This window comes from Falco cherrug, chromosome 10 (assembly GCF_023634085.1).
Source record: "Falco cherrug isolate bFalChe1 chromosome 10, bFalChe1.pri, whole genome shotgun sequence".
NCBI lineage: Eukaryota > Metazoa > Chordata > Aves > Falconiformes > Falconidae > Falco > Falco cherrug.
The window spans coordinates 39,010,483-39,031,586 of NC_073706.1; the positions used below are offsets into that span (position 1 = coordinate 39,010,483).

General features: G+C 40.9%; 1 protein-coding gene across 1 annotated transcript; it reads left to right on the top strand.

Annotated features, from left to right (window-relative positions):
- The first annotated feature begins 1,677 nt into the window (after positions 1-1,677).
- Positions 1,678-18,291, top strand: LOC129736969 (aprataxin and PNK-like factor). The gene is given in 6 exon segments (XM_055722594.1): positions 1,678-1,909; positions 1,912-1,984; positions 1,986-2,081; positions 8,797-8,922; positions 11,409-11,455; positions 17,513-18,291. Coding segments are annotated over 6 exon segments (714 nt in total). The 3' UTR covers positions 17,653-18,291.
- The last annotated feature ends 2,813 nt before the right edge of the window (positions 18,292-21,104 follow it).

Here is a 21,104-nt window from a genome sequence, read left to right on the forward strand (position 1 = left end):
ATAATCAAATGTTGCATATACATAAGATTTCCAAATATACCGATACATATTCATAACCTAGCCCTGCTTCATATTAAAATTAGTTCCAAGAAGTCATTTCCATATGTCCCTCCCAACTGCGTTTGCGTAGTGCCTCTTGCTGGTCATGGGGGTCATGGGGATGAAGGCTTGGTAGTCTTTCTCACTCTGAACCTTCTCTCTTTGCCAGACTCAGTTGCTCCTTGGTCTTTGTCCAGACTATAGAGTTGGTTTTAGCTAGTTCTCATCACAAACTGTCCTTCAGGAGGAGCTGTAGACTCCTTGCTTCAGTTAATTTACACAATAGTTAGTAAAACAAAGCATTATTTATCAACAACAATCTAGGTAATCGTTAAGCAATTAGACCTACTAAAACTTCTTTAACCCTTTCCCTCACACTCCCACCCTGCGGTCCTCCTGTATTCTTCCAGTGAGCCAAAATACAACCCAAAGGGCTCATGTTCACTCTTTCCCCACTCTGTTGACCTCCCATTTCACCTTTATGCAATACAGTAAATAATACAAATTATCACAAGTTGCAGGTTTCAGCACTCGCTTTGTAGCTGAGCTACGTCTCAGTTGCACAAAACACTCGCACAAAAGGGCCCGTTACACACTCACTCTGCTACTCAGATAGATAGCAACAATACCATTTTATGATGGACGTTCCGACCTCAAACACCGTTATGCCACCCCAGAACGTCAAATATCAACAAGAGGTCTCAACTAATACACGGTACCGAATTTTACAACAGATGACAAAATGGCCAAAAGACATTCTTGAAGAGAACCCAAATTGGCCAAAACACACCACTTGGGAGAAAACCTGTTACCCCTCGAGAGGCCCCTTCCCGCTACCGCAGCGAGGAGAGCACCCGAATTCCCACCCCCAGCCTTTCCAGGGGCAAGCACCAGCGCTCTTTACCTCACGTAGGACGTCTCCTCACAACTTACAGGTATCCCCAACCCAACTGCAACATACCTGGTCCACCGACGATGGTCCCTGTCTGTCCTCGCAGTCATCTAGGTGAGTAGGGGAGTCCTCCTGAGAAACCCTGGGGGCACCCAGAGGAGTCCTGTCCTCAGCAGGTCCTACAGCCGGACAGAGAGGGTCTCACCTGGGTCACCAAACTGACATGTGGAATCGAACTGTACAACTCGAGGGCAGTTACAAAGAGGTATGTTTATTGCAGCGTTGGGTGCAAGGGGGATCGCTACTCCTAACTTGCACGCTGTTTCAACAAGCCGACAGATATTTATTATACAAAGTCATGCAAATACGTAAGGTTTCCAAAAATTCATTATCATAACCTCCTCCCTCTGGCGCCTCTTCAGGATGTACTTTTCATCTTATTGGGCAGTTACCTAAATTTCCTGCTTACCTTTGCATACATTAGCAGTCTGTTGTTTAGTTTCTGTTACCTACTAGAGTTCTTTACACTTCCATCATCTAACCTTTTGTTCAAGTGTAACACATCTGCTGGCTAACGATGAGCCCCAAGCTAATATGTGCCCACGGGGCTGGTTTTAATCTCTATCAAGGTCCTTTCCAGCCTGGGCTCTACTATGATTCTCTCACTTTGAAAACAGGAATGATGAGGCAGAGTTTGACCTTAAAGCTTTTAGTTCTGAAGAATGTACATTTTCAGGTCCTTCAAAATGGAACCTTGTTCCACAGAATGCTCTGGATTTCCTCTTGAGAATACCATGAGAAACATGGCAGGGAATGGCAAGACTGGAACAAAAACCCCTGGAAGTTCTGTGGGAAGAAAAGCTAGGCAGCAGCATAGTAAATTGTCTAAAAGAGTAGGTCAGATCTCCAGTAAAGGAAATAGAATTGAGGAAACAGTAAACAAAGAGCAGATGACTGGTTCTGCAAGCCAACAGGCTCACTGGGCAGGACTTCCTGATCTTTTGGTGCCCAGGAAGGGACTCTTGAGCCTGATGCAAATCTGGATTACAAGACAGATTTCTGATTCAACCAGAAGTGCAGATACTTCAGAAAGCTCCAAACAGAACAAGCGTAAGAGGACACCTTGCGTGTATGGAACAGGCTGTTACAGGTGAAGCAAAAATAAACCCAGCTTAAGCTAGCTTGTTATTAAGAAGTACTGTATTAGCTACCAAAAACAGTAAAGTCGTTACAAGCTTTGATTTGAAAGAAATCTTTTGGTAAATGGGGACTGATGAGAAACCAATGGCATAGCAAGAATTTTAAAAGTATAAAAGGAGGAGCCAGGATGTCTTGCTAACTTTCAATATAACCTAAACAAGGGATGATGTACTTCAGCAGATTAAACGATGCAGAGTTCTAGGAAATAAGAAACAAAGGTCCACTTTAAAAAGGAAAGAAATAAACCCCCCTGTGTGTACAGTACATGTACCGGCAGGGAGAAGAGATGTAAATGATTGAAATGCCCAACATAGACCCTGTAGGCTTATTTTATTTGCAGCTGAAACTTTTATGAAAGATGAAGTTATTGTATGCTTTGTGATCTGACTATTTAAAATGCTTATTATTTGTTATCCCTAAACAATGGAGAATTACTTCTGTTGTAACTTGGCCAATCTGCACCATTTTTTTTTTTTATTTATTTATTTTTTTTTTAAGCATTCAGTCCCCTCTTAAAACCAGAACAAGTCACACTTATAAACTCCCTGTGAACCCTTATCTGGTCAGTGTCTTTGGCGATACTTCAATTGAGGGATGATTTTTATTTTTTTTTCTGCTACTCATATCCTCTCAATTCACAATCTGTCATACAAATGTTTTGTGCGATACAAATGTTCCAGCAAGATCCCAAAAACCCCAGTGCTGAGTGCCTGGTCTCCTGCTAGTTCTTTCTGCCCAGAAAAGATCTGTAATGCCATGTGTTAATATATTGAAGAGAAGATAGGCGTCTAGAGGTGTTCCTGAGGGTAGCAAGTGACCAGTGACCTGAGAACTGCCTTTAGGAGAAGATTTTGAGCACTACATAAATCTATGTACATTGTAAGCACAAAAGATAAGGCTAATCCAGGAAACAGGAGGTCCTGTGATTTTTTTTTTTTTTTAAAATATTATCACTGTTACTATTTTTGTATTTTTTACCTCTTCCCCCAAGGGGCTTGAGTGACAGTAAAAGCTTAGGTTGTTCAGCAAACAAGCAAGCACAAGTAAATGGGTTCTTGTGTATGTTTGGTGTGCCTGTTGCTGCAGATAACTGCGTAAAGCTGTTGTGTTCATGAGCACATCAGACTTCCAGTTTTCATGTAGCATTCCTTCGCATATCTCAGTTTTTGCCCTTCATGATTATGAGGAGGACATGGTTCATTAGGCAGCCAAGCTGATCCAGTAGTACAAATGCAGCCTTTAGTTTGCTCCAGCTACTTTTCATTTTGCTCAGACAAGTTTTCCCCTCTGTGGGGGTGAAGCTGATTCAGTGCTCTGACACGCTGAAGGATTCCTAATGTTTTGGAAGGCAAGTTTTAGTTACAGGTAACATGCAATAGGAGTCTGCATGTGCACGTTTCTTCTTGGGTCTTTATTCTAAAACATTTGGCAGCAGTACTTTTGGGAAGTGTTGCTTTGTAAGAAGAAAAGAATGCTCTGAAATAGCACATAACGAAATCTTATTTTGTTGGAGAAATTTGTAAATAGGAAGTATCAAAACCATCAGCTTTGATCTTCAGGAAATGTGATGAGACTAAACCTGCTTGTTTGCAAAGAAAGGTGCTTTATCGTCTGTCCTGTATGTGCTTTTAATGCAAGACCACCAAGTAGTCATTCTGCATCAATGAGATAGCTATGTTGCAGTAAAGCAAGCCATTGCAGTTACCCATATTCTTGACAGAAGTGTATATAAGTGTGATGTGAATGGACGCTTTGAAGGAACGCACTGATAGCGTATTCAGTTTTTGATTGTGTAGTGTTCTCCTTGAGCAAAACCTGTTTTTTAGAGTTGCTAAGGAAGAGGAGCTGCTTTGAGTGCTCTTTTGAGTACGATGAGTAGCTGGTTTTTGTCTCCTTCCATTAACCTTATGAAAGGTGTCTTCTAGCACAATGTGCTGTAGGAGTCAACGTCTTAAATGAGGACTGCTTTGGTAACCATAACATTTCCTTACAGTGTTCTTTCTAGGTGAGGTTTCATATAAAATGTCATTTTTCCAATAACTGAATGCCCTTCAGTTTTCTAATCCGTATTTTATAAACTCCTAGTAAGAGATACTTGTCTTCTGCATATGACAGGCACCTTTGGTGGGTGCGTGGTTGAACAGCACAAATGGAAAAGATGAAATGTTAGTTTAGTTGATTTTATTAGATGTCTCTAACACATAGCTGAAATGTTTAGGAAATAACTTTGTAACCCATAGCTCAGTTTCTTCATTTATGAATTTGAAAACGCTGCTTTTTGAAAGAGTCAAGCTTGATTCACACTTCTCTCTGCAGAGATTCTTCTTCTTATCCTCCGTCAGTGTGAGATTCTCTTCCTGTGGCAGTCTGAAGCTTTTTCCAAATCGAAAGAAACTGCTGTTACCACTAGGAGGCAAGTGCTCTGTCTGTGTTATATCTGACTATATTTGTTGTCAAGGAACTTACTCTTTGAATACTGTCTTGTGTTCATTTTCTTGTCTGCTGCTCGCTTTTCAGAAGTTAGAAGAATAGGGATTTAAAAACAAAAACAAATTCAAACCCAACCCCCATTTCGAGTTGCATAGTAGGGGTGTGGTACAGCTGAACTCTCATCTCTGAAACTGTAATTTCACAATTTTTGTCCACAATTCTGTCCTTTGGCTAGCCTGTGGTACAGTTCTGTGCTGACTGGGTGTGTGTGAATCTTTCCTGTAACTGTCAAAGCAGGGCATGCTCAACCAGCCTTTGGATTTGTATGTGCATTCTTCTAAATACTGTGCTCTTTGTTTATGAAAAGAAGTATTTTTCATTTCACCTTCAGCTTGTAAATCTGGCAGCTACAGACTTGCATCTGTCTTTTTATGAGACCTGTTTTCTAGTAAGACTTAGAGTTTAGAACTTATAAACATCTTACACGCACTTGTGGCGTTAACTTCAGGCTTGAATACTATGGCTTTATAACTAGTGCTGGTGAGTCATTACGTTTTCCTTACCAGTTTCTTTAGTAGGCTGAGAAAATAAGCCCTTGAGATGACAGGGGTCTCCTGCATGTGATTAAGAAGAGCCAGGGATTCTGACCTTACCACTTAAATTTGTTTTAGAAAAAGCTTTTAAGATGCTTTTGGGAGCTGCATAGATGAAAACTGTCTTGAGTATTTCACTGAGCGATGCTCAGCTGCTGCTGGAGATGACTGCATTGATTCTGAAGAACTTTGTAAGTGTTACTTGCATAATTTTTATTTGCATAATTTTCTGCCACAAATTCAGAGCTTCTGTGTATGAGAAGGCAACTCTCCTAAAACTTTATTCTTAAAATAGGCTTTTAATTGGTTATTTTTTGTGCGAGTAAAGCTTAATGATTTTGTTTTGATCAAATTAATAACGTATTCCTGTGCAGCAAGGTTTTGTTGTAAAACTAACTTTGGAGTGCAGCTTCCAGCATGAAGGGTGCTGTGCTCTTACAACTCAGATCTCTTGTATTCAAAAAAACCCAAACAAACCCTCAAACAACCCAAACTCTTAATAAAAGGAAGAAGATTTTTGCAAGAAGGGATAATGTGTACTTAATATTAGCTGTGCATTTCTCTGCTTCTATTTATTTTGCTGGATATCGTTGCACAACATCTAGAAATGGAGTAAGTATAAATTATCCACATAAAGGTAAGAGAAACTATGATGTTGTTACTAGTCCTGAGCATCTGAAATAGGACATGTTTAAGGTGCTTCACAGGTGATGAATAATTTGAGGAGCATCATCCACTGGCCCAAAGAATCCTGAGGCCCAGTGATAGGGTGCGTACCTCAAGACCCTTCCCTTTTTCTTGCTTCCTCCTATACAATTTTTTTTTTCTTTTTTCTCTCCTGCAATAAAGGCTCTTTGGTATTGGCCAAATAGCTTTTGAAGTAAATTCATGAAAGGAACTGGCTATCACCTAAAACAGAATAGGTTAGCTAACTGGCAGCTCTTAGGCCTTCTTTCCTTCATGACTATGATGCTGCATGTATCTTATTGTAGGAATAAGTATTAAAATGATTTCACAGAGCATTAGCTGCTTCTGTGTCCCTTTGAGAAGATGAATTGTGTTTCAAATGACTGAACTCAAATTCTGGCTAATATTGCTAGTACGTTAGCTCCGTGCATTTAGAAAACAAAGCAAGTAGCCTCTAAAATGACTTGGTTTCATCCCATTTATTTTTAAATGGCAAAAGAAGTAGGCAGCCAGCCTGAATGTGGGGTTAGAAGTGATGTTTTCTGAGAACTTGTAGAATAAAAGACTGGTAAATGCAGCCTTGCAATGATATCTAGTGAAACAGTATTTACTTACCCTACAGTCTGCAGAAATCAACAGAAAAGACCAGAACCAGAACAAGGCGTCTGTCACCTGTGTAAATAGGACTAAGGGACACTGGATCTCTGATAAGTAGCTCCTGGAAGAGTTTATCTGTAGCTTGCTTGCTGAGTTTCCCGAGTGAAAGATACCAAGCAGATGGAGATGTAAAAGTATTAATACTAAATATCTAATCTGTTTTCGGTGCCTGAAAGGAGGCCTGAATGGGTTAGTGGGGCTCACGGTGCTTAAGTAATCATTTTGCAAAAGCTATAACAAACGCTTTTTCTCTTACGGTGTTGGTTGAAATGCTGAAAATAATACTGACTGTTCCCTAGAAAGTTCATAAGAGCCCGTTGTGGTCAGTGAGGAAGCTGCTGTGTATGTCGCTAGCTGCATACGTGCTTCTGGCTTGGTGTTTCTAAATGCAGCTGTAACAAGTGCAAATGACAGCAGTAATCCCTCTGCAGTTTAAAGTTATCATTGCTCTTGCTTGAGGCAAGCAGTTCACTTTTACAGTTTGCACAAAGATGTTGATTATGTACACTGGGGATTAGTGGTAAATCACTGAAGTATTTTGTGTATATCTTTTGGAAAATCATTTATTAAAACATCTCACTTTTCTTGCTTTCAAATATGCTTGAAAAAAAGTGTCTCTAAAAGAAATCAGAGGGAAAAAGTAGATTTGCTTTTAGTACAGTATGTTCACTATGACATAATTTTTTGTAGTGTCTTTTGATCTGCCCCATGAATTTCTCCTGAAGTCATAATGTATTTTTCTGTGTTCTTTTTAACATCACTTCTTCACAAAGTGATGTTGTTTATAGCTGCCTTGTCTTGTATGGTGCTCTCATCACTAACATCGGTGTGGCTCAGCTACACACAGCGTTATGTCTTAGGGTACAACTTCATGTCATCGTTGTGATTTGGTATTTCAAATAAAATGCCACGGTAGCCAAGGCAAACCTGAGAGCATAATCAATGTAATGTCCAGGAGACTGCTCCATTGTTTTGCCAGTTGATGGGGTCAATAGATAGCACACAGAAACCAATACAGAAGATACCCTTGATGCACTGTTTGTTTCAAATTAATGCAGAAAATAAGGCAATATGCACATACAGAAGGATTAGCCTACGATACCCTGATTCAAACAATAAAACAGATAAGCAAGGCAATGCACCTAATCGTTACTATTCACAGCTAGCTGTAGTGGTTCAGAAAGATACATCACCCGTTGCCCTAACAGGTTGCCATCCTCCAGCTCCGCAGTCGCTGGGGAGCCCCTGTTGCACGAGGATCTGGAGAGCCTGTCCCGGCAGCTGGGAAGTCCTGCGCAGGGCATCTCCTGGTAGGTGAGGTCTGCAACGTCGCTGCAAGAGGGTTCAGCTTTTATACTATTAATAAACAAGCTCACGTAATTCCAAACGTGGAAACATCTGGTTTCACTCTCCTGTCAGATGCCACCAAAGCCTGGCCAGGGGTTGGGAGGAACCGAGGGAGTTCCCTTTATCGACTGGATTTTAACCACCGGTTTCCAGACAAGGCCAAACAGCTGGATTCATGGCTTTGGCCGCCTGCCTCTAAGCAAGGAAGGATGCGCTGTCTCTTCTCTCATGATTGTAGTTTATCCAAGGTGCATCTTTTGCTAATGGCCATACATGGTTCACTAATGACCGTGCATATTTCGCTAATGATTGGATACTAAATACATATATTTAAGGTTGGGTTGGCGGGTTCTTCTGGAGGTCAGCTTCGGCTCAGGGCCTGCTGCTCAGGCCCCAGCACTTCATCCCTCTGGAATAATACGCTGGCATTTGAAGTGTTCAAGTGAGTAGTAACTTGCATATGGAACAGAAGTAATGATTGAGACATGCTGCCTGAAGCTCACAGGTGATCACCCGAGAGCGTGGGAAGGCTTCAGGACTGCAGTTGCTCGGCTGCCATGGGTTGGCCCTCGCAGCTTGAGCTCAGACTTTGCGAGAGGTTTGTGTAGCACTTGGTAACTCCAGAGGGAGTCATGACAGAGCAAGCCACGGAGCGAGATTCATGCTATGGGACTACATCAGTAGATTGTGTATGTGTTGGAGGCCTGAAACGTAAAGCTGATGATGGCAAATAGGAGAATTCATGTTTTAACCTCTTGCGGCCTCTGCTGAAACAAAACTTTTCTTCAGTTATCCTGAAAGCAGGTCTTACATTCTGCACCAAGTTAAACGTTAAAAGCTTCTCTTTCTGTAACCGCTGAAAATGTCACTGATTCAGTAACACCTTTCTTACCTCCACTTCTCCTGTTTAAATGGAATAGTCAGTTCTTGATCTATATTTGTCTTTTGCAGGAAGAATCCCATTCACTTTCAGCAGTTTAGTCACCCTAATGACGATGACAATCATGAAACAGAGATCGTAACTCAGGATAACAATGATAACCGGCCTGAATGTCTGTATGGAACGGCTTGTTATAGGTAAGAAGCACTGTACAAAATGGCTTTTCTTGTTTTACAGGTTAAGAATGTTCTCCCCTGGAGTTGCAAATTGACAGTAGGATAGTGATGTTAAATCTTGACTGTGGCTTTCCAAATTTACTGGCGCCAGACTGCTACCTTTATGCCTCCAAGGTCTGTGCAAAGTATTTGTGATTTCAGCTGGTGAACATGAAGCCTTGACTTTTGGAACCTGTTCAGTGGCCTAGAGATCAAAACTTTCTCATTTTTCAACCTGAAGTAAACTGTTCTTGTATAGAAACAATAATTTATTGTTACATGTTCTTCTTGATATGTAACTTTTAGTTCAGATTTTGACAAAATATTTGTTAAGATTTTGTACAAACCCTCTATTTTAGTCAGTATTTGATTTGTTAGAAAGCATAATTTAGGTACCAGCAAGAAAATCCAGTTTATGGCTGACTGCTGTTTCTTTTAGCAGCTGTTGATTTTCTTCAAAAGATCCTTTTGTTCCATTTGTTTCTTAATATCTAGGTTTTACACTTGTATTTAGCAGAGTGTAAGGACTGCTTTGTAATTGATGCAATGGACAAAAGGATATATTTTGAGACAACAGCCCTTCTGTGGGGGCATATTGAAACTAACAGCTGCTGTTAAAGATTGTGCTTGAGCAGAAACATTTTCTCTCTCTCTCCCTGGAAGCGTGATGATCCTAAAGAGCGTGTTCTTTATAAAGTGTAACAAAATGGGAGTAACTTTTAAGGAAAAGCCATCTTATGTTCAACTAATGCAGAAGAAGTGTTTCTTTTCTCAAAAACCATCTGTGAGATGAATTTCTCATCTCAGGATGCGAAATCTAGGTTTATACCGCTCCTGAAATTGCCAACATACTTTTCAGGAGTACAATGGACACTGTCCAAAACTAAAACTGTCTCTCCTTGCAGATAAGTCAACTCCTGTGCTGTATTAGTTGATCATTTCTTAAACAGCGTTTCATTCTTTTTGGGGTAGAAGAAAGGAGGCACCCACAAAGCAATGATAATTCTTTCCACAAAGCAACAGGTGTCATTTGAAGGATTTGGATGTTATTTTTGTTGTCTTTATCTGTTGGCTACTACTGGAATACATAATTGAGTTATCTAAATGTTGTGCCTTGAGTTGGGATCAAATGCTCTGATGCTACCAACACTTGCAAAACACTGGATTAAGCAACTGTTCTGTTTCAGTACGGTATTTAATAGAAAGCTGTACTTGCATGTTTTTATTCAGATAACTATCCCTTCTAATGCACATGAAATGCACTTTGGGATAGCAGTAGCTATAAAACTGTAAATCAGCTTCAAGTATGTGAATGTGTAACAAGTTATTTGATGTAAAAATAAGATTTTCTTACTGAAGAGTATTCTGTTTTTGAAGAATAAGAAAACATAAGCAACTAGTTTTACAAGGCAGTCTTCACAGCAAGGGTATTTTGTAAAATATCAAAAAAATTCTGCAGTTATAGAAATTAATCTTGTGTTTCAAGCAATGTCAAATGGTATGTCATTCTTAAATAGTGGGCTTTAATTGTTGATTCTTTTTCAGAAGGAGAAATTAGGACAACTGAACCAGTTTTCTTCCAAAGTTAGAATTTTTTTTAATTTTAATTTTCTGCACAGAAGTAAATTGAGCTGAAACAATTTTAACGTGCCGCTCTAATACACTAACACAACAGATCAGCACGGTGTAAGTGGGACCAAGTTAAAACATTAGAACAGCATTGGATAACTGCTTTAGGGGGTGGGATAAATCAGTGTGTTCATGACCTGGATCGCAGCCTGAATGAGGGGAGCATTTATTGCAGATCAAAGAGTAAGTTGACTTTAAATTTTTAATTTTCATTGCATTGATGCTGTTTTTTAATAGAAGACATACACACTTGTATATTGAACTTCCCAGATTGCAGCAGCATATTGCAGAAATGAGTAAACTCTCTTAACAGTCCTTCTTTGGCCTTTCCCTGTGATACTTTGAGACAGGCAATTCTTTTCAATTTCTTTAATTTTCCCAAACTATTTGATTTTTAGCCTTATGTTGCAGAATATGGAAGTTACGGCTGGGTATCTCAGACTTGTGATGCACTGTGTGTGCATTGCACTTTGTGCACCAGAGGTTATGTTCTGGTTTTGGTTTTAGTGAGAGTAAATAATTGGATCAGTTCTTATTATGCTGAACAAATGCATCTCATCTTACAAGTTTGGAAACTATCTCATCTCTTGGTTTTGGTCAGCTGTCTTTTTTATTTTTTTTTAAAAGGCTGAAACAAAAGGAACTCTTATGGAACCCTTTTTTTCTTCCACCCTACATTACGTAAGCTGAGACACTGCAGTAAGGCACTGGTCACAGAATTTTATTTTAAAAAGAAGTGAAAATTATTCACAAAATACAGAGGAGTTCTGGGAACTTGTTAGGTTCTTGTTAGGTGTGGAACAAGGTGGCAAATCAAGCTTTTACTGTTTTCTTTGCAGGAAGAATCCACAGCATAAACTAGAATACAAGCACAGTGCACCTCCAGGTAAGCCAAGTTGTTCAGTATAGCTCAAAGTGGGGGGAAAAAACCCCCAAACCCAGTAATGGATGCCAACACCTTGGAATAAAATGCTTTAAGTGAGAAAGTAACATTGCATTTGCAGCTTGCTCTGTATTGCCCTGCACCCTTGCTCTTCTTGAGCATGCGGTGTTGCCGTTGTCTGTGATAAGGAAGGTAAGGCTGCTTGGCCGCTGCACACTTACATTCACTTTTTCAAATGTTTTTCAACTGAAACAAGATGGTCTGGGTCAGACACCGCTGACATAGTTTGTATGCTTTGTATCTTAGGATTTGACAAAAATGCCAGGTGGCAAGTGGCTGTTTTCATGAGTTTAACAGGTTTTATTGAAAACTAAGCATGGTATAGCATGGTCTTACCAGATCTCTCTATTCTGCTTCCTCCATTTGGAGCTGGAGTATTACAGTGAAAACAGGGAATATACTGAAGTATTTCTCAACATTTCAAATGGATACTGCAGTAAATTTTTTCTGTAGCTTTTTTTCCCATCCCCACAGCAAAATGTGTATATCCCTATAGCATGTATGTTCTGTTGAGGCTTGGAGGGAATATAATTAAAACTGAATCTGAGATTCTATTCTAAAAGTCTTTTTGTATTCCAGTAACTAGACTTGTTGAAAAACACAGGGGAATATACTGTTTATATTTTGTCTGTTCTTAGAGAATTCAAAGATGTACTTTGCATTCTTTTTGTGCTTTTTCTTAATTATTGGACTTGGAGGGGTTTTTTTCCCCAATTTAATTCCCAATGCAAAAAGACAATACTTTAGAGCAGAACAGTTAGGGAAATGTAATGATAATGCATTTTACTTCAAAAAATCAGGATTATGACATTACCCCTGCCCATGGCAGGAGGGGTGGAACTAGATGACCTTTAAGGTCCCTTCCAACCCAAACCATTCTATGATTCTATGGTTATTAAGGAGAAATTGCATTTATGGAAACAATGGCGTAAAATATTTAAATGCTTTGAAATACTGCAATTGTCTGCTGTAAAAACCCCAAACAGTACCGATGATGTTTGTCTACAGATGGCATGGTTCATAATTGTAAGAACAGTTCATCTGGGTAATCTTTCAAGAATCATTTAATACAAAAAAAAAGGTTTTTGGGGGCAGCAGAGTAGTTTTTATACTTGTAAATACAGCACAACCATTGCAGCATTTCTTTTAATAAGTCAGTCTTCTGTTGTAGCAACCTCTCCGAATAACCTTATTGCTAGGTTGTACTCTGTCCTGGCTAATAACATTTCTTTCTTTAGTACCTGAAAGAAGAACACGACAAAAACTTCAAAAAATGGTATGTTCTGATGTTATGAATGGGCCCATCAGCATGGGATGCAACTGATCTGCTTTGGGTTTTGGGGCATTTAGTGGTGCTGGAGATGCTTGATAATACTTACCTGAGAAGAAGGTAGTCATTATTTTAGTAAAACTCTGCTTCCTTTTTTGCAAGTAATAGTGCTGGAATTGAATTCCTGTGTGCTGAGCACACCTGTCCTTCCCTGGAAGCAGGCAGCGAAACAAACAAATGTTTTGAGAGACATGTGTGACCAAGTCAATTCTTCCTTCCTTGAACAGGGTTCATAATAGGATGAAAGGAGCCAATAGTTCATCCACAGCTAGTTAAGGTTACCCCATGAAGACTGATTGCTCTTGAAACATTGAGATACTCCTTCTGCATTGCATTGACCTCTAAATAAATGTCAAAAGATATCTGCGGATGTGGTGATGAGCTTTTCTTATATTTACTCTGAGGTATTGATGTTACAGGCTTGTTAGGACTGAAGTGTCGAAGAAGGGTAATGCCTTTCAGCTGGGGCAGTGTTCCCTGTGAACTATGTATGTATCCTTCGAACTTTAGTTTCTAGAAATCAGTGAGGATTGTGTAGTATCACAGGCAAGCTGTAGTCTCTCTTGATAATGTAACCTGTAATACTGTGTATGAGTATCTCCTCCATTTACCAGTAGTACACCTAGCTTGCTTTGCTGCTGCCAATAATATTAACTTACATGTGGCAGGTGCATGGGCTCCAGTTTTAAATATCCTTTAGCTCTGTTTCAAGGCATCTCTTGTATCTCAGTTTGGCTTCCAAATGTGAAGCTTCCTGTTATTTCTAAAATAATTTAAAAGTGAGCGTTGAAGAGCAGTCTGAAAGCCTGATGATATGCCATCTTTACTTTCACTGGCCTGAACAAGGCATGAGGATGTGGAACTGCTGCATCTCGAGTGGAGGTGGGAACTGACTTGTCTTCTTTGAGATCACCAAGGTGTGGCTGGGCATTTCCTACAGAAATCTTCAAAACAGAGATCTGCCTTCTAGAGAAAGTAAAGTGCAAATAGCTGTAGTTTTCTAGACAAAGTGTTTTGGCCTCCATTCTGTTCTGCGACCTACTTTCCACTCGGGAATGTCTTTCCCATCCCATTTCCTTATCATGTGTGTGTACTTCTGCTGTCACTGAATGCTTGATATGGGTGTATCTGTGCACTAGCATATTTTGAGGCATATTTGTTAGCTGTACGCTTTGCCACATCCCATGATGCAAGTATGAGCCCCATCTTGATCACCGCTCCCTTGCAGAAATGTGCATTAAAGAGTGGCAAGAGTTGTAAGCAGCGTTGTAAGTGCAGCGAGCGGTTAAAATTTTAATAATGAAGCAAGCTGGACTGTGTGCATATCTGAAGTTTAAAGCTAATCTTGAAGGTTTAAAATTGTAGCTGTGTCTTTCATAAGAGGACCTTCCTTACCAGAATGGTAGATCCTGTGTGTGCAGCTCATGGCAGGTGGTCAGCCAGGCATGGCTATGGATGGAAAAGTGCTTCTCTTGTAAATATGTAAATCTTTGACATGGAAGTGAAATTCAATCTGTTAAATTCAACTCCTCATCCTAAGAACGAACCAGGGAAAAAATGATATTCCATGCACAGTGGGAAGAAGGGAATTCATTAATTAAAGTTCTGTTCATATTTAATGATTGTTTAAATTTCTTTTTTCCCCTCAATATCTTGTTGACTGGCTTGCTTCGTTCTCTTGAGGGCAAAGCTTGTAAAAGGTTGCACTCAGCAAGCTCACGTCTGAGGCAGTCGTACCGAGCCATGCAAGATCACACAGGCAAGGTTCCATTAGCCTTTATTTCGTGCTGTTTGGCACAACTGCACTGTTAAGCACAGCAGGATTAATTTCTGTTCAAGTGCACTGAAACTCCACCAGCCAAGAAAAGAAGGGTGCTATCTACATGACATTTGCCATGTTTAGTTTTTAACATTGATAGTCTAATTGCTGCGAGATGGATTACAAATTGCCAATAGAGAATGTGGTCTATGTTCTGAGAAACAGTCTAAGGCTAATTACTGGGGAAATAGCTGTAAGGGAGGAAGGGGAAAAAAAAAGAAAGGCTGGAATGTGTGTTGTCATTAAATTGTCACTAGTGAATGACTTCACTGCCTTGTTGCTACTTAGATGAATGACCTGCTGTGGCTATGGAGTCTGAGAGTTCTCCTGCACGCTTCTGTGTATGTTTTCTAGCAAGCTGATCGGCTCACTTCCAAACATAACCCTTTGTAAAGGGGTGGTCAGCAAGCTTTTTCTCCCCATGTGAAGGAGATACTTCCAGGGAATGTTTCAAGGTCATATTTATAAATATGGTACTAGGGGAAAGGCAGAATTGTGCTTAATGAGCAGCTTCAGGGGCTGTGGAGCTGAATTAAACTATAGCAGAAAGAGAGGAGTGGGAAGACATGGAAGGAAGTGCATCATTCACTGCTGAAATCTAAAAACACTGGTGGACGAAAACCAACATCGTATGTTCCTCATACATTTGTAGGAGAAATATGGAAGTAATCAGTATTTTTCCAGAATTCCTATTTCTGTTGTAAAATACCACCTGCAGTGCTGTGAAAGTGAAGAGCAGTTTTTCTTTGTTAATCCGGTCTTGGGTTTATTATTCTCACAGGCTTAGGCTGAGAAGAGAGATTTTGTTCTTAAGGTATTTAGAATCTTTGTTTCGACTTCTCCCTCCAGACATAATTCCTTCTGCACGACTATAGTCTGTGATTCTTAGAAAAAATTCTGCTGTTATGGGTAAACATGGGCATAATTACTTTCCTCTAAAGTCTGGTAAACAGTAAACTAGCAAGCATCATATGGGATGGGATTACAGCCGAAATTGACAGCTGATATTTTCAGGATTTTCTGCTAGGTGCTATATAGGTTGCTAGCCATAGGATATTTCTCAGTTGTAGTATTGGCTGTGTCACGCATGGCTGACTTTATTCTAGGAAGTCATTGGGTGCCTCTGTAGCACAGTTCACCCATAAAATTGTGTACCTTTGAGGGAATTGACTGCTGCTGTAAGTGCTTTTGAAAACCTTGCTATAGAGTATAAAATGTTAATCAGACCATAAGATGATTCTGGAATAGTAACATTCCCACTAGCAGAAAAATGTAACTGACAGAGGATGTGATCTGACTACACCAGGCGCTGGTGTTCTTGCTTGTTCACCACACGCACAGCTTGAGTGTCTGGAGCTCTGACCTGAGGTTTCAAGAAGCTGCTAAGAAATACCTGAGGTTAATATAAACATGGATGATTTGGACTGGGTTGTGTAGCTGAGAAGACACATTTCTAGTTTCATATAAAAGATGATAAGAACTGCTCAACAGATAAATCATTATGAGATCATTGACAGGTTATCTCCAAATGAGGTAAGAATGCAGAAACTGGAGGCTGGGAAGAAAAGGAACAAATACAGCTTTACTCGGGGGTGTGACTTAAGGGCAGCATACCATGACTGGAATATTAACAGACTGTGGCTAGTTAGGAATTGTGGGCCTGTAAGAAAAAGGGAGGTAGCGTAGGCTGGTAGAGCAATGGTCGTGCACATCTGCCAAAGTCCCAAAGCAGTGGAAATAAACTTGTTAAAGGTTCACAGCTACCGATAAGTAAAAGGAGAATGCAATGCTGCTATGGCAGCAGCTTTGCATCGATGCTACCAAGTCAGGTAGATAAGGCTTCTTCAAAAATCAGGCTTGCCCTGTCTCTGGGAACTGGTTTATATATGTCAACATATTTGAGCAATTAAAAGACTACTGCAAGACAAGCTGCCTAAAAAAGTTTAGGAACATGCAGCGAGCAGCATCCATTTCTTGTGAATAGAGGTTTCCAAGTTTTGACTCCTGCCAATGTAGAGTATTGTGACATACTGGGAAGAGAGAAGGCAATTTAATCACAAAGTGTGAGCTGTGCAGAAGATGGATAGGCAGCAGATTGGACAGCAGCGCGATAGAACAGACTGAACTGGGAAAGGGGTAGGCTGCATCCAGCTCAGGAAAGAAGTGTTCAGCATTTGTTGTTTCCTTAACGTGTGTTCAGAAAGGAAGCACAGACTACACAGCACAGATCGAAGTTGAGAACGTAGGAGGTGAGTGATCTAGCAGATTGTCTTTGCTGACCTGAAGCTCAGGAAAGAAGTGAATGGGAATTCAAAGCCATGTCAGATTCCAAAGAGCAAGAGTATAAAGTAGCCCTAAGTAAATATGGGTGGGTGAAGGCAGAAAATTTAGAGTCGGAATAGCTGTCTAGCAAGAGCTAGGGGCTAAAGGGCAAGAAAGATGCCTTGTTTAGGTATAGAAGTAGCAGGAAGATGACCAGGAAAATTGTGTATGCCACTCCTTCAGGAAAGGAGAGTTGTCAGAAGATGTTATCTGATACCGTTTTCTTCTGATATCAGAAGATGTTATCAGAAGAGGCCTGGCAACTGTTTTCCAAGTGCTGGAAGAAAAGCCACTAAGGAGAACTTTCTTAATTGATCAGACTGGTAAGCCCTGCAGTAGTGGTCAGAGAGGGATGGTACAGCTTTACATGAGAGTCTTGAAAGTCAAACACAAAATTGTCAGCATTGGATAGAGTGCTTTAGTTGAGCCTTTCTCCTGCTGAGGAGAGAGGCTAACTAGATGGCCCCTGCAAGGTCTCTTTCGTTCTGTATTTATTATTCATGAATATATGGCATTTTTGTCCCTACAGGAGAAAGGGCTGTGGAGAAAGATGCGGCGAATGAAGAGACGGGACGCAGCTTGATGCAAGCAAATGTCAGTTTATTGTACAGAAGCACGAGGTTATATACACTTTCAGAAGCTGCGCGTTTTAAACAGATTGGTTCTTGAAGCTAAGCATTGCATCCTAGGCAATCCCTGACTGGTGGTTAACTGCCATCAATTAACAGCAAGCTGTTACCTTTCCTTGGCGCCATCCTTGGCGCCATCCGTCTCCCACTCCCCTGTGCTCTGTAAACACGTCTCATCATGTTAATTGTTGTCTAGACAAGCTTGAGCACATTCCCCTCAGCTAACTGATTGCCATGCATGGTCCTGGTTTCCAGCCCGCTCCTGCAGAAAGATGAACCACATGAGTATGACCTTAATGGCGGCTTTAGAGATGATGAGGAAGAGGTGTGCAAACCTACCGATGAAGACTCTGACTGGGAACCAAGTTCAGAAGACAAGGATAACAAAGATGTTGAAATGCTTTTGCAAGAAGCGTCTAGATTTGTTAGAACCAAAAAGTAGCCATAGGGGGACAGCATTACGAATGCCCAAGCTGGTTATGTTAAAACATGAATGTGTAAGGAGGGGAATTGCTTTGAAAGCTATTTTTTCCTCAGTGATGTAGGCACTGCAGGAGGATTTTAGTCAGCGAGGGGATTCAGCAGTGTCTGTCTTTTCCATATGGGTTTTTTGTCTTATTAAGTGGTGGAGCCAGAGAACTGAGCTCTGAAAGTTTTTTGTGTTTCCTGCCCCCCCCCCCCCCCCCATCTATTTCTTATGTTCTTATGCAACACCATTGGTATTTCATGGTTTGAAACACAGTTTTAAAGGTTGTTAATGCTTCATCTTCCTGTGCTTGAAATAAATGCTGGCATTAGGAAAGCCTTTTCTTTTGCTGAAGCACAGTATATACTGTGTTGGATGAAGGGGAGTTAGGGGAGTTACACTGCCCACCTGCCATATCACAGATTAATTCTTGGCCATCACTGGGGAGTTTGTCTAAATTTTGTTAACGTTCTTTTGAGTTAGTGCAGTGCTACTGGCTTTCCTCTTTGGTGTCATTTCTTTGGTTCTCTTGATTAATACAGATTAAATACAGATTAATACAGTTAAATACAGAATGTGTAAATCACTTGAGAACAGTATATCAGTGTATCGAACCGCATACACACAGTGACTATGGTGTATTTGCTGTAATTACAGTAGGACCTCTTTCCATGCCTGTACCTCACTGGAATTACATTCAGTTTACAACAAAGCTTAAGTCTTGATGACTGTATTTTTGCACAATTAAACTTGTAACATACTGCGGGAAAAACGTTTGCCTGTGTCTCTGTGATTTCTAAAGACTGTTGAAGGATCTTGCCTTCTGTGTGTTTGCAGCACGCCTGAGCTTTCAAGAAAGTAAAAGTTTTAGTGTGTTTCAGGGCAGGTGACTGGAGCCATGTGAATTGTGTCCAAAAAGGTGCCAAATCTGGAAATTCTGCAGGGGAATTATTCTTGTGTGGCTCTGGCTCCCCTGGGAGCTGGAGACAGACATCCAAATACGCTCAAGCTTTTCAGCTGTGTGGCTCAGTGTGCTCTGCTTAAAATGAAATGGCTGTTGCTGCAAGCTGGCATTGGGTGCTTTTGGATGTGGGGACCATCTTCTGCCAATTGTGTGTCAGAAGCTTCTCTCAAAAATTGTAGATGTCAAAAATACAAACATTTATGATGGGGAACTCCTGCGAATTTGGAGAACATCAGCTTCTGTTGGCCAACGGCTTACTGTTTGCTCAAGTTATTCCATACAGAAAGAATCCATTTGGTGTTTTGTACAGTGATTTCTGTGACCATAACCTTCCTCAAGCTAAAGCATTCTGTATCACAGCATTAGTCTGTGAATGGCTATTTAAGCTGCTCACAGGAGCTACTAGCCTTTATTTTGAAAGCAGAAATAGCTTTTTATTGCTGGAGGCTCCCAGTCAGATCTGTAATCACAAAAGCACATTTGGAAGTAAATTTTGATGTTGCATGATAGATCAAGTTTTATTACTGATACATCGGGACTGAAAAACTTGGGTATGACCAAAGCAGCACACTGGGACAGTCAAAGCCGTTGTGAGCTGCTCTGTGCTGGTAGGTTGAAGTTCTCTCTGTTGAAGTGCATTTCCCTGTTCTTGTATTCTTTCCTTAAGAGCAGGATGCATTTTTATTCTTCTGGCAGGATGAATTGGTAACTCCAGGATACTGGAATACTGATTGAAACTACTCTGTTGGAGATACAGATGAGAGTACCCGGGCACTCAGGAGACCCTGAAAATTTTCAAGTTACCCAGAAAGGCAGAGGGTAACGTTTCACCACGTAGACTCTGCATCACATTACCCTGTAATACATGCTTATTTGCTCTGAAAAAAAGCAACTGGTGAAATCTTTACCCCCCTGCCTCCTCCCCAGAAAATCCATTTTGAAATACTGTACTTCAAATGAAGTGAGTAGGAAGTGCTTCTCTCCAGCTGCCACCTGAGAGGGTACCCATCTGTTTTAATAATATGGCTAAGATGTGCAAGCCTCTGTTCCTTGTGTGATGGGGCGCAGACCGTAACTCCTCCCTCCTTTTATCTTGTGGTGCTACAGACTGCTCTCAAACTGCCCCCAAATTCTCCTTCCGTAACACCTCAAATGCATTTCCTTTGCTTCACTGAAAGCCTGGTCAACACGGAGTGCCCTCAACCCAGAGCATGGGGAGAAGTTAATTACTTTTTGATTTGTAGCATCCTTTTAAATATTTAAAGGCCCTTAGACAGCTCTTCTGTTAAGAAGATGCTGATGTTAAACAAGTCCATTCACCCTATGATTAATCCTGTGAGACCCTGTTTCCTGAAGCCCTGACCCTTCTTAACCATAGCCTCTGGCTGCTTTCTCCTTGGCTTATGTCTTTCTGGAAGAGTGATCCTCAGAAACAGACACTGTTTCGGGTGAGAATGACAGGAGACCCCAGCCCAGGCATGATCCTGGGAAGGGTTTTCCACCGACGGTCAGTGATTGCAGAGACAAACCTCTGCTGGCCTGTTCATGGGCATGGCAGGTGAGGGGGCGCGGAGGCCGTCTGGGGTCCGTGCCCAGGTACCTGCCCTTGACAGGGGCTTAGAGGAGGGAGCTGCTCTGCTGCTCCTGTTGCACAGTCCTCTCTTTATTGCCATTTTTTGTTGTGGTGGCCCGAATACACGTAACTCTGGGATAATGACTTAATCTTGGAGTGGGACCTGAAAAGGAGTTCTTTAGTTAAACTAATGTGATTTCATTTTTAAACTAAAGGAATTTATTTTCAATTGAATTTGATTTTTCTCTGCTTTTCTTGCCTCTTAGTTCTTTACCATCCTGCCGTGACATCTGGGCAGACAGCAAAGGAGTAAGAGCTTTCCATAGGCTCAGCCGTGGATTCTGACAAAGTTTATTGCAGGTTTCTTCCAAGTTTGTCCCCCAATAGTTTTGCTCAAGGGAGTCACCGTGAGCGGTGTTGATGCTGACAGGGAAGCACGTTACAGGGCTTGGCTGAGTCCCCTCTCCCTGCAGTGGGGTGAAGGCCCGC